Source organism: Chrysemys picta, chromosome 10, assembly GCF_011386835.1.
Source record: "Chrysemys picta bellii isolate R12L10 chromosome 10, ASM1138683v2, whole genome shotgun sequence".
NCBI lineage: Eukaryota > Metazoa > Chordata > Testudines > Emydidae > Chrysemys > Chrysemys picta.
In genome coordinates this window covers 25020144-25033068 of record NC_088800.1, presented here as the reverse complement: position 1 = coordinate 25033068, position 12925 = coordinate 25020144, and the positions used below count along the sequence as shown (strand labels likewise).

The 12925-nt window shown below is 38.3% G+C and overlaps 1 protein-coding gene across 10 annotated transcripts in view; it reads left to right on the top strand.

The window, feature by feature from the left end:
* The window catches only part of RAB27A (RAB27A, member RAS oncogene family), a 73180-nt gene that overhangs the window by 46481 nt on the left and 13774 nt on the right, over positions 1-12925 (top strand). For 9 of the 10 annotated variants that reach the window (XM_065558242.1, XM_005294260.5, XM_065558240.1 and 6 more), the window contains 3 exons: positions 8393-8566; positions 10827-10912; positions 12151-12254. In XM_065558242.1, the coding sequence (XP_065414314.1) occupies positions 8414-8566; positions 10827-10912; positions 12151-12254 (343 nt within the window). In that variant the 5' untranslated portion in view covers positions 8393-8413. Of the gene's footprint in view, positions 1-2053; positions 2201-8392; positions 8567-10826; positions 10913-12150; positions 12255-12925 lie in introns of those variants that run through there. The other variant, XM_065558239.1, reaches the window with a different exon arrangement.

Genomic DNA, 12925 nt, shown 5'->3' with positions numbered 1-12925 from the left:
ACTATTTTGCATATTTTTTTGTTTTTAAAAAATTAAAAATATTTGTCGGAGGGAAGTATTTTTATTGGGGGATTAACTCTAATTGTCCATGATTTCTATATCAAATTTACACAGCTTACAAATAAAAAGATGATGGTGGCTATTGTTATTAACAGCCGACCTTGGGCAATTTGGGATCTGAGTCAGCCGGAGTTATTTCCTTTGTGCTCCTCATCACTACCAATACAGGTTCTGGAGGCGAAATTCTGCCCTCATAGTTACATCTGTGCAATTCTATTTAAAGCCCCATTGATGGGCAGTGAGGTTGCACAAATGTCAGAGGGCAAACTGAAAAGAGTGGAGATGCACAGGTGTCCCTGCAGGTCTAATTTGGTCTACAGAATCTGCACTACTGATGGTGATGCCAGAAAGAACCCAGCTTGATTCCCAGATCCCAATGATGACTTTGCAGAGATGGTAGCTGGAGGGGGGAAAAATCTTTCAGACAGTAAACTGAGCAAATTCAGTATGGATTCAGCAAGAGACAATAAACATGGAAGCCCATATGGAGTTGCTTTTCAGAGCAGAGCTACACATTGGGATTTCTTGTGGCAGACTATATTTTTGGTAGCTTTGCTCAAATGAGTACTTGTCAGCAATAGATCCCTATCATGTATCTACATGGTAGTGCCTTTTGATTATACTGCAGTCTATTTCCTACCATTTCCTCTTGCTATGACATGCCAATGTCAATCTTACACTTTCCCAAGAAATATACCCCCTTTTCTTCCCCACAATCACTTCTTTCTTCTCTGGCTTGATTTCTGCTACCTGGGTCAGAGAGAGAATATGCACACCTCACTGCAGCCTGTCTCCCACCTCCCTGACCTAATCCCCAATTAATCTACCCCCTATGCTACTAGAATTAATTTCTTGCTGAATACAGAAGGCAAGGTACTTGGCAAGGTTGAATAAAGATGCAACCCTGTTTGTCAGACATGACTCCATTCTTTGGTTATAAGCTCTGCCTGAAAATTTTATGTTGCTTGTGGAAACGTCCTCTGTATCTGACTCTAACCTGTGAAATAGCAAACAAAGAACAGGGTGGCTGTCACGTGACCTTTTAAAATGATAGTTACTATATAAATTAATTATATAGGCCTGTTCTCTGTTATCTGGCAAGTTCTAATTAGTTTGTCTCTTTAAACATCTGTCTCTCTGTGTGGAAATTATACCATGAACATTAGTCAATGCATTTATGGTTGGCTGCCCTTGCTAGCAGAGATATGGAGGTGATGAATGACCCTAACATATAAAATTTTCTTTTCTTCTTGGTGTGGGGGGAGGTGCAAGTTTCACTTGCCATGTTTTCCTAGAGAACAAATGGCCTTTGCTTTGCTGTGAGAGCTGGTGTTGAGAGGAAAGGAGGGAAAACTAGCCCCATCCCTCAATCTCCAGGAGTCTCAAAATTCTAGATTACACATAGCTTCTCTTTTTGAAATTTTGGAGTGGTGTAATTGGTATTGGCATATGTTGTTTGTCAGAAAATGTGCTTTCACGATTTCAGCCAACGAGTCACTTCCATTATTACAAGATCTTGCTCAGTTTCTTTAGAAATAAATGGTCAAGTTGGGGCACTTGTCAAACCCACCCAAACCTCTTCTGTGCATTCAGTTCTATATACAGGGGAGAAACACAGATAATAAATGAAAACTAACACTAGAGAGCAGAGATTGCTACCATGTTGACCGCCTCTAAGACAAGGGGATGCAAAGTTGCAAAACATATTAAGACCATTATGCTTTTTAAAATGTGGCTTGACTGTGATCAGTATACTATATTATTTATATAGTGATATTGTTTCTAACAGGCAATTAAATATTAAGATTTATTATGATACACACAAGAGGTCTGACTACCATTTTTATCTGCTCCCTGATGGAATATATACAGATCCCTTCTTAAAGTGCTGTTTCCATTTAGAAAACAAATGGGACATATTGTAAGTTTGTAACTGCTCCCCCACACTGCTGCCAGCCAGCACCATCTTTACACCTACATAAATGAGGCACACCTTTTTATCTATAGTCACTGACAAATGCAAACAGGTGACACACAGGCTGCTCGGCTGTGTGCTAAACAGGTGGAGCTAGAAAAATACTCCCGCTAGGTATAATAAGTATCTCCGATTAGACCAGCACATTTCTTGAACAGAGTGGAGGTAAGTTTTATGCATTTTTTTTTTTTTTTTTTTTTTGGTATAAAATTGTGTTTAACATAGTAGAGGACAGCTTGATTAAGAGCAGGCATACAGGTAGTTTAAAGTGCATGTGTCTGAGCCTTCATATATTTTAACTAGCAGTTCCATGATTAGTCTGTTTTTGTTTTGAGCTTCACCCTTATTACTGTAAGCTGATCTGTTTTGAAGCCCTCCCGCGCCCCCCCTTACCCCCCCGATCAGTAGCTACATGTTTTTTAGTGAAAACATGAAGTAGCTGTTTGTGTACAGAGGGCATGTTGCACTGTAAAGGGAAACATCCTGTATGCCAGGCTTATTTCCTTAACTTATCCACAAACAAAGCATTCAAGAGTAAGGAAGGTTTATCACACAGCAACATCATGGTATTGTTTATAACCAAATGTACCCACGGTGAAACGTGACCATGTAAAGCCGATAGAAGCCTATTAATGTGAAACCACCTTAAACTAATGTGAATAGACTCATTTATCAGGAGCAGTACTTGCCTCAAGAAACATGTAGCCTTTCCTATTGGCAGAGAAGTAAGTAGTGGAGTAGGCATAATTATTTGGAGATGCCACAGACATGACCACATTGAAATAGATGATAATATGATCATACCAGCAGTGCAAACTGCCAATGGAGCTTCCCAGATTTTCATATTCTCTGTCCATCCCAGTGTTTTATTATGAAGTATCAAATGTAACCACAACACAAGAGGTTCATTAGAAGAGAAGAGCTGACTGGAGTGCTTGCTGTGTGACCTGTTCCTTTGGTAACTTACAGTTTTCAGCAAAAAGGAGTTGCTCTTGTATTTCCTACTCTTAAAAATAATGTTGAGGAAGTCCCTTCCAAAACGATTTTGGACCTCCTGCTGGGTTCTAATTATATCCAACTCCCTCCTAGATTTCTTATGCCTTCCTTTAGGGCACATTAATGTGAATGGAAGGGATTGAAAAGTGTGCTGCAGTGCTGTGAGCTTGATTAAAAAACATGTGAATGAAGGAGTTCTACCAACTCCTAACTGTTAGGTTAGATGTCTTCTGTTTTTTAATGATTTTAAAATCCACAATTCTTCTTCCCTCTTTTGACATCTTCCCAAAAGATGAACACAGGCTGAATTATTGTCTCTAATTTGCATTTATATATGACTTTTAACCCTGATAGATTCCAAAAAGCTTCACAAGCTGTATGCATATGGGCCACTGAAATGAGGGCAACTTTGGTATAGAGAGTAGCAACTAACACTGAGCAATGCATAACATACAGAAGTGGGTGGGGAATTTTGGCCAAAGGATCCAGGCAAACCCCAATTTATGGAAGTTCCTTGGCATTTTTAATGCCTAGCCTGAGCAGACAAGAATTTTGTTTTGAAAACAAATGGCAAGGAAATCGGTTTTATTTACTGGAAGAATGAAGGACTGAACTCGCCCATCTAGGGTCTGAGCTGGTGGTTATAGAGAGCTGGGTGAAATCCTGGCCTCACTGAACCCTATGGGAGTTTTGCTATTGATTCACTGGGGGCAGAAATTCATCCTCTGTGTATTTTAAATCTATGAAAATCTATGACTTGGGCCACCAAACCGTCACTTTCATCTGTCCCATCTCCACCTTTTTTTCATTAAAGGTTTATATACATGTAATACATATTTTTTAAAATAACAAACACTGGCTATTGTATAAAAAAACCTCAATAAAAAGTGTTTAAAAGTATCAGTTTTTTTTTTTTAACTCCTTGAAGGATTTTGTTGTTTCACACACTGTCAATTTGTATAGTAGAAATTTGGACGCTTCTAGGTTCCTGGAATGTAAGCCTTGTAAGGCGGAAGGTGGAGAACACTTTTTAAATATTTGTACAGGGAGGAGGACAGGGCTGGGACGGACTATGAAAGTAACTCTTGCTTCTCTTCAGGGTTAGGTTCAGACTTTCACAGTAAACATATCCTGGAAATATTTGAGTACTGGGTTTATCTTGTAGGGTGAGACGTGGGAGTGATATACACTGTAACTTGACCAAGGAAGATCTTTTCCTTGTCAAGGATTGATTGGAATGTATTATTCTTTTATTTTGTGTTAAGGACTCCTGGCCCTGTTCCCAGCCATTTGCAAATGGTTAATTACAAGCTATATGGTGAATTAAAGCAGGGGTAAAAAGCAGTCTGTATTGTGTGGCAGCTTATCCAAACAGGTATTATACAAATTCCTGTATTGGAAGATGTATATATTTAATCTTGTGCTAGCTCTGACCTTTGTTCAGTGGAGGGCGGTAGCTATTTACAGTAAGTTTTAGCAAACTACACAAAGTGAGATGACGTATAATAGTTTCCTACCTTTCCAAACGTGCTGCTGCTGATAAGAATACTTTGCACTTCTGTTGTATCTATCTTCTGAGGTCTTTATACACACACATTTTACTCACAACAGCAGTCTGTTAGGAATAAAGGATAGCATTACTAATAGTGTCTTTAGTACACGCCAGCAGGATCCACATGGGCCAGTCAGTGCACAACACACCGGTGCACATTAGAATTACACCTCTCTAGTGCAGACTAATGCACCATGTGGATAAGCTCCCGGAGAGGGATGACCTGTCTTCATAACACACTAGTCCCAAGTTGCACTTGTTGAGTATCTGGGCATTTTTTAAATACTAGTAATTTTAGAGATTTATGCACAACAGAATGTATATTTAAAAAGAGGGAAAGTTTACAAAGGACTGCAAAGTAGCTTGGCAGAAGATGTGGAAGCATTAATTTCATCACAAACTAAATATTAGGAAGGAGTCATAGTCAATCTGTTATCACGGGGTAGCCGTGTTAGTCTATATCCACAAAAACATCTGAAGAAGTGGGGTTTTTACCCACGAAAGCTTATGCCCAAATAAATCTGTTAGTCTTTAAGGTGCCACCGGACTCCTTGTTGTATTTATAGTCAATCTGAAGATTTTAAAAAATGTTAGGGCTTTTGAAAAAAATATACCTCACAATGGAAACTTTTCTGGGGAATTGCTTGCTGTGTGATCCTATTTTTTTTTAACTCCTCCCTCATCCCCAAAAGTATTTTGAGGGCCTTTATGAGCACCTGGGTGAATGAGGACTTCTAATATCTAGTTAAAGCCTTTTACTGCAATGCCTTCCCTTCTGCTCTAGCTGCTTGTAAGACTCTGCAGTCCTTCATGCTATAGCATAGAGGGTAGGTGAATGTGTTTCTGGAGTGTCAAGCCTGCAACACAGCATAGAAATCATGCTGCTAGTTCTGAATGTCTTGTCTCATCTCATCTGAGGCCTTAATGTCATGACCACATTTTTATCATGTTTTAAAACTTGAGTGTGGAAAGTTGATTTAGCTTACCATGACTTTGTGTTTGGTGTAGAGGTGGAGAATTTGTGTCAGCTGTTCATCAACATGAGTAGCTGAAATGATGCAGAACAGGAGTGGTGCCTGGGGGGGAATTTTCATGGCACAAATGACAGCTGGCCACCAAACTCCAATTAAAAGTCAGTGGCATGAAGCACCTACCTGCCACTTGTGCCTTTGACAAATCTTCCCTCTTGTCTGCACTGACCACAGTCATGGGGTCTGCACCATGTTGGCTAACTAAACTCATCACAGTCATGTTCTGTTTACAATATGAAATTTTGCAATAAAGCCAAAGCCTCAGAGATAGTTACATTCCTACCTTAATGGTGGTGGTTGATGCCCACACACTGGAGGTCTGGAGTTTGTTCCAAACCTCAAGTTGTGTAGTAGAGACTAAGGTCTGAATTGATGCTATGCTATTGAGGACAGTTGTACTGCAAAGAATATAGTTGAAATGCTATGGACTTAATGAAGTGATTAGCCTTACAGCTTTGTGTAGTTAGAGCAGTAAATAGTATTACAGTTCTAATAATAATATTATTTGCAGCCCAAATTGCACATTTTGCAAGAAACATGTATTTCATTTTATGGTCTCTTTATATTTTGATACCTTTTCTCCCCTGGTAATTGGTAATTTTTTGGTGCTAGATTTCTATTGCTTTTGGAAGAGCTCCTCAGGTTTCTTTTTAGATGTTTTCTTTTACAAGCTGCATAAGGCAGCAAGATACTGGGGAAGGGGAGATCAGTAGCTACTCAAACAGGAAACAACTAGAGCACAATTCCCATGTGTCTTTTTCACATACACTGAATTTTCCCTGGAATTGATGTGGTTGGTTTAGGAATTGTTTTGTACAGTCTAGACATTTTGAAACACCTAATTTTCACTTCAAATTTTAAATCTTGTACTTTTTTCTTTTATGATCCCCAAAGGGGATAAGACTAGACATTTTAAATTCTGACTGATACAGTAGTAGTGTTTAGCAGTGTATTCAAACACTTAGGTTTAGTGGTTGGTAAAACTGTTCAAACTATCATTAATAAATTACAAAAATACCTGAAAATTGTCTTCTATTTCATTACAAACTCAAAAATGGTCTTTTTTTCATGGAAACTGTTGCTCAGATATGCGTTTAAATGAAAAACAGGCTGTTTTGGAGGAAAAAATAGCTTTACATAAGAAACATAGGCAGTCACATTCATTTGCATGTATTCCATGTGAAAATACTAATTCTTCAAAATTTTGCATAAAGTGAAATCTTGGAAAATAAAAGTTTTAATAATAGGCAGTTCTAGTGTTTTGGTTTTAGTCAGCTGGCTATTTTCTGTGTTGTAATGTCCACATGTGCTTTTCAAAGAATACATTATTTTTCAAGGGAGCTCAAACTAGCTTCTAAAACTGCACCCACGGGGGTTTTTTAAATCCAAGATTTTGTGCACACGTGAACCTGGATTTTCATACAAGAAGGTAGATATAGAGAATTTGGGCTTCAGTTTGAGGTGGCCTTTGAAAATTTGACCATGCATGTACAATTTAAGTCCCAAATTAGTTTTAAAGACCTAGTACAGATACCATATATATATATAAAATAAAGGGCGTTTTAAGTAGGTTGAATGTAACTGTGACCCAACATACTGAATGCTGCTAACAGTGTTCCCATCATGCCTTATGAAAAGGGTAGTGAGGTTTTATATTAATTATGGACTTCTGCATCAAGAACATGGATGGAAAGTGTTGGAGAGACTGTTTGGATGATCTGCCTTCAATGACTAATGAAGAAAATGAACTCTTTAAGCAACACTTAGGTTGAGAGGATAGGTCAGTCTTCATAGACCATCCAGAGGAGCATCTCCTGAAACTCCCACCAAATTAATTTTGCATAACACATGGAGCACTTATTGTTAAGCTGTTTTTAAAAGAGCCTGGTATGGTGCATTCTGCCCCACTCCCGCAGTGCAATATAGTTTGATTGTTTATGGCAGTACAGTGCCTTTTATTGAATTGCTGCTTGTGGTGGGCAAAGTCAAGAGAATAAAATAGATTCTTCATGTATTCCAAATCTAGTATGCTCTGGTGAATACTAGTTCAGCTAGATACTGCAGATGCATTTATAAAACTGCTGCAACTTTCAGATATGGATGAAAATTAGTTCTGTGACTAATGCTGTGTACAGGGTTTTCCAGAGTACTTTAATTCTGTACTTTGTTGCTTTTTGTAAAAAAGTACAAATTTTATTTTCTCCTTTTTTGTTTCTAATAAATGATGGTCTGTAGCAACTCTTATTGAGGAGAACCATCCTGCATTCACTTGCACCCTCCATTGACAGGCAGGTAGTTTATTCAGGACAGCTGATTTCTCTCTTTATCTAACAAATTGAGCCTGATTTTTCTCTCACTTACATTGGTGTATATCGAGTAATTCAGTCAGAGCCATTGGAGTTGCACCTAGTGTAAAACTGGAGTCAGAGTAGAATTGGCCCTTGGCTTCTTCTGAAATTATGAGCCAGAATCAGTTCTGTTGTAGTTAAGCACTGAGGTCGGTAGATTTGTGTCCCTTTATGTCAGAGCTGAATTTGGCATTGACCTTTCAAAATGTTAAGCCTGAGCCTCCGCTCCATCAGTGACCTTCAGTGGGGTTACACCAGAATAAAACCAGTGTTAAGGAGGGCAAAATCAGGCCCGTTCTTATCTTTATTTTAAATAAGTTGCAAAAAAGCTTTAGTGGAGACTTAGAATTAACAAACTTATGTATTCAGAACACTGCCATTTGCTTTGTGTAATGAAATGAGAAGTGTTTCTTTATTTTGATTTTTAAAGGTGGTCTACAAAGATCTCACTATGTCTGATGGAGACTACGATTACCTCATCAAATTCCTAGCACTCGGTGACTCGGGAGTAGGAAAGACCAGCATCCTTTACCAGTACACAGATGGCAAATTTAATTCCAGATTTATCACGACAGTGGGGATTGACTTTCGGGAAAAGAGAGTGGTAAGTTGCAGCAACTCTGTGGGCTACTTTGAATGTACAATTATTTAAAAAATAAAAATCTAGCCATCAACTGCATAAAAATTACTTTTTTAAAACCCGATCTCCTGATCGTCACTGCATAGTCGACCATATATCATGGGCACAAAATACCACCTTCTTCTCTCTCTAGGAACGGCAAATAAAACAAAAAAGGCTGTTTCTGTGAGGTCCACAAAAGAATTGTTTTGTTACTCCCTTCTGCAGAAGCGGTTAACTAATAAACCAAGTTCAGTGACCTGTACTGATAGGAACGGATGATGCTATGGCATTCAGACCATTCCTTGTAAATTGAACTGCCATTTTCATCAGTAGACTTTCCACAAGGGAAGGCCTGCAGAACTGGCCCCAATTAAAGATGCATTGGCATAAATTTCTTTATAAGCCAAAGTGGCTAGTAAACAAAGACAACCATGTTAATTTTTTGTGCCACTGAAAAATACGGGGTAGGGCAGTGGTGAATAATTAATACTTTCTAAATGAAAGGGGCAATGCTTGTAGGACGCCTAAGTTTCCTAAGCAGGTACCTATGTTTTCCAAACTCCTAAGCATCAGAGGTCAAAATGTGAAAACTAAAAGCTATTCTAATTCATTTATTTAACAAGGTCTCAATTTTAAATGCAACAGAGTTTGAATGGATATCTACAAGATTTCCTCCTTTTAATCACTTTATAGAGAAAATCTGTGATCCATACTGAATATTTTAAGGCCATTTTTTATAAAATTGGAAAATTTTCAGTTGCTGAAATTTTATCTGAAGTGAGGATGCTGTCAGTAAATATTGTAAACAATTCATGCCATAATGATAATATTCCAACAGGGCATCCAGTACAGAAAGTAATCTGGCATTGGGCGTTGGATCTGGGCCCCGATTACCTGGGAAACCCATTTTCCCAGTGTCTTCAAAGAATCCAGGAGGTGGCTCCTAAATTATCTCAATTTTAAATGCAACAGAGTTTGAATGGATATCTACAAGATTTCCTCCTTTTAATCACTTTATAGAGAAAATCTGTGATCCATACTGAATATTTTAAGGCCATTTTTTATAAAATTGGAAAATTTTTAGTTGCTGAAATTTTATCTGAAGTGAGGATATGGGAAACATTTTTTGATTTGAGGCAATGGAGAACCACAATAATTACCATACCACCGCTCCCTGCCGCACTTGCACATTCATAGTTGGCACCAAGCCCATCTTGTTAGCATACAGGGGTTTCAGACGACTTTTGGCAGAGTCACTTTACCTGGGCTACTCACCCCACACTCAATATGCATGAGTACCAAGGGGTTTTCATGGTGCAGAATGTTCTTGTTCAGTCTTGCTGCTGATGGGTGAGTAATTGTTCTAATGGAGTAACCAAAATCAAATTCTCAAAATGAATATTTTCCAAGCAAGAGACAGTTAAACTTGATGGTTTTGATTTGATAGGCCTGTCTGACCCTCTGTGACCATTATCCTGTGACCCATTCTGTGCCAATGATATTGCCTATATATCATAACTTCTTTAATCTTAGGGTTCAGTAATACCAATAGGAAAAGGAGAGGACAACCCAAACTGAGATGTCTTCTAGACCGTGACTTGAAACACTATTTCCATTTGATTCTCTTCATACTCAACAGCTGTCTTTATTTATATTCACCTGCTAAATAAGCTACTGAGCTTTTATTCCAGTTCCTGTTCTTGTAAGCTATAATATGATAAGATCTACACTGGATTCTTCTTAGCAACCTTGTGACAGTTAAACACAAGTCATTATCTCTACAGTCATATTCTGTTTTGCTGACATGGTTCTGTTAATGGTACAAAATATATTGCCATATTACGTTATCTGATCGCGCTTTTATAATTGTTTCAATTTGAACAGAGTGAAACAGTAATAGTAAAAATAGAAACTAGAAAGAATCAAGCCTGCCTAATGCAAATCATAGCCACATTGAATTTCTCGTTAGGTCTTCATAGCTTATTGGAAACATTTTCTTTTCTCTCATTTGATGCTTTTCCTTTCTTAAATATTTTACTAGAGGGCAGGATCAAAGTGGGAGCCTACAACTCGGCCCCATAAGGCAAAGAAATGGTGTCTGTCTGTAGTGTTGACTCTTAGATCAACAATGCATTAGATTGTTATTGGCATCAAGACTGATTAAAGTATTATATTTTAAACGTCAGTTTTTTGCTGTGCTGTTGAGTGGACTGCTGACAGTTGGAAAATTGTCTGTTTATAGGTGTACAGATCCAATGGGCCAGATGGTATTAGCGGCAGAGGACAGAGGATACATCTGCAACTGTGGGACACTGCAGGACAGGAAAGGTGTGGCCTTTATATGAAGCAAATGTGACTGTGCTTACTAAACTATTAACTGAACTCAAGTGCATGAATTCTCCTGTTGTCTGTTGTATTTTATGAGCATGACTCATTAATCAAAATGTGCCCTTATTCTGACATTAACAGCAATGTGATCATAATTTCCCCTGAAGGGGGGGGGCTGTTTGTTCTTACCTATAGATGCTTTTTTTCTCTATTTTCTATATATTTTCCTAGTCTATCTCTCTCTCTCTCTCTCTCTCTCTCTCTCTCTCTCATATAATCTATTTTCTTAATTTATCTTCTTGTGCTTTCGTTCATTCTTCTGAAGATATTAAGACTCAGTGGAAGCCATACACATGAAGTCAGAATGAGGGGTCTGCCAGAAGTCTGCAGTGCATATTTGGTTATATCGACCTGCACTCTGTTTAGGCTTTCATTAGCTCTTGTAGCCAGCTAGAAGTGGCTGTAATTTATTTGAATGGTAACTATTGAGGATGAGATATATATATTATGCTGTGCTAGCAAATTTATATCTAGCTCTGTATCTCCAACAATTTGCCCTCTTTCAAGACCAAAGCCAGTAGCTATCTATGGGTCACATCCTGCAGTCTTTACCCAGTTCTTAAGCAGGCAAACCCTCCACTGTCTTTGTGGAAGTAGAGATGCAGGATTCATCCCTTCCTTTGTAAAGATCAGGTAGATGGCTGGTGAGAGTCACTCTCTAATGTTCTATCCTGCATGGAATCAAGTTTTTGTCCTGAATATTGTTGGCAGTTTCTCTTCATATAAAAAGTAAAAGTTGTGCATATTCTTCACCTGTCCTGTTTGTTTCAAAGTACTTTAATATCGCAACATTTTTGGTCTGATGATGTTTTAAAATATTGTCAAATTTTAAATGCACAATAATAAATTTCAACGTGATTTGAATTTCACTTTGAATAAGATGCTTTTTTCAAGCTGATCAAAATGTGCTGTATAATGTAAGGCTTGAGCCAAAGCTCACAGAAATTGATGGGCGTCTTTCCACTAACTTTACTCTTGGATCAAGCCTATAGTAACTTAATTGGTTCAGACCGTATGTCAGCAGAAATCAGACATGACTAGTGATGGTTCTAGTACAATTAAATTTTAGATTACCTCACTTATCTGCCTATTTTATAGTATGATCATTTTTCAAAATTTACTCATCAGCTATACCTTATGAAAGGGAAACCAGCTACAACTGTGCTTTGTATTTCTAGGTTTCGTAGCTTGACAACAGCTTTCTTCAGAGATGCTATGGGTTTTCTTCTCCTCTTCGATCTGACAAATGAGCAAAGCTTTCTCAATGTCAGAAACTGGATAAGTATGTCACGTCTTTACTTGTCTGGATAAGTATGTCACGTCTTTACTTGTATGTCACTGTTTTTCCTGTGCTGCATTTAGAACTATGGAGAACTCCACAGAGGGGATAAGGCCAAAAATATTTGACTTAAGGCTTTCTAGAAAGGAACAAAATGGAAATCTGTATAAAATAGCTGTGAGTGAATCTGGTTTCCAATACTGTATCTGAAGCCTTGGCTTTTTTAACTTGCTTGCTGCACTCACAAAACCTCAGTCAGGCTGGTTTCATACCCCTGATGTTTGAAATACAATGTGAAATTGGGTGATGTTTAGTAATGAAATTTGAAATCGGCCAACTTGAAACTCAGTCCTGATTCTTTTTGATTGAGAGCTTATCATGGGCACCACTCAACACCTGGCAGTTTTGTTCTGGAGTTTGTTATGGAAGAGACAGGAAACACTTGCCCAACTGTTAATGCAAGAGGAACAGGGAAGTACTCACTTTCCCATTACCAGCAGCTCACTGGAAAAGCTCAGAGGCAGATCCTTAATCCTTAGATTGTGGGTTCACAATCTAGCACTCTAGGGATTACGAGGCGCATCTGCCCCAGTGATTTGGATTTCCAGTGATTGGCTGACAAATGGGTGCAGGCATGTTCCTCAGCTCCACTCCACTGCACCATAGCAAGAGGT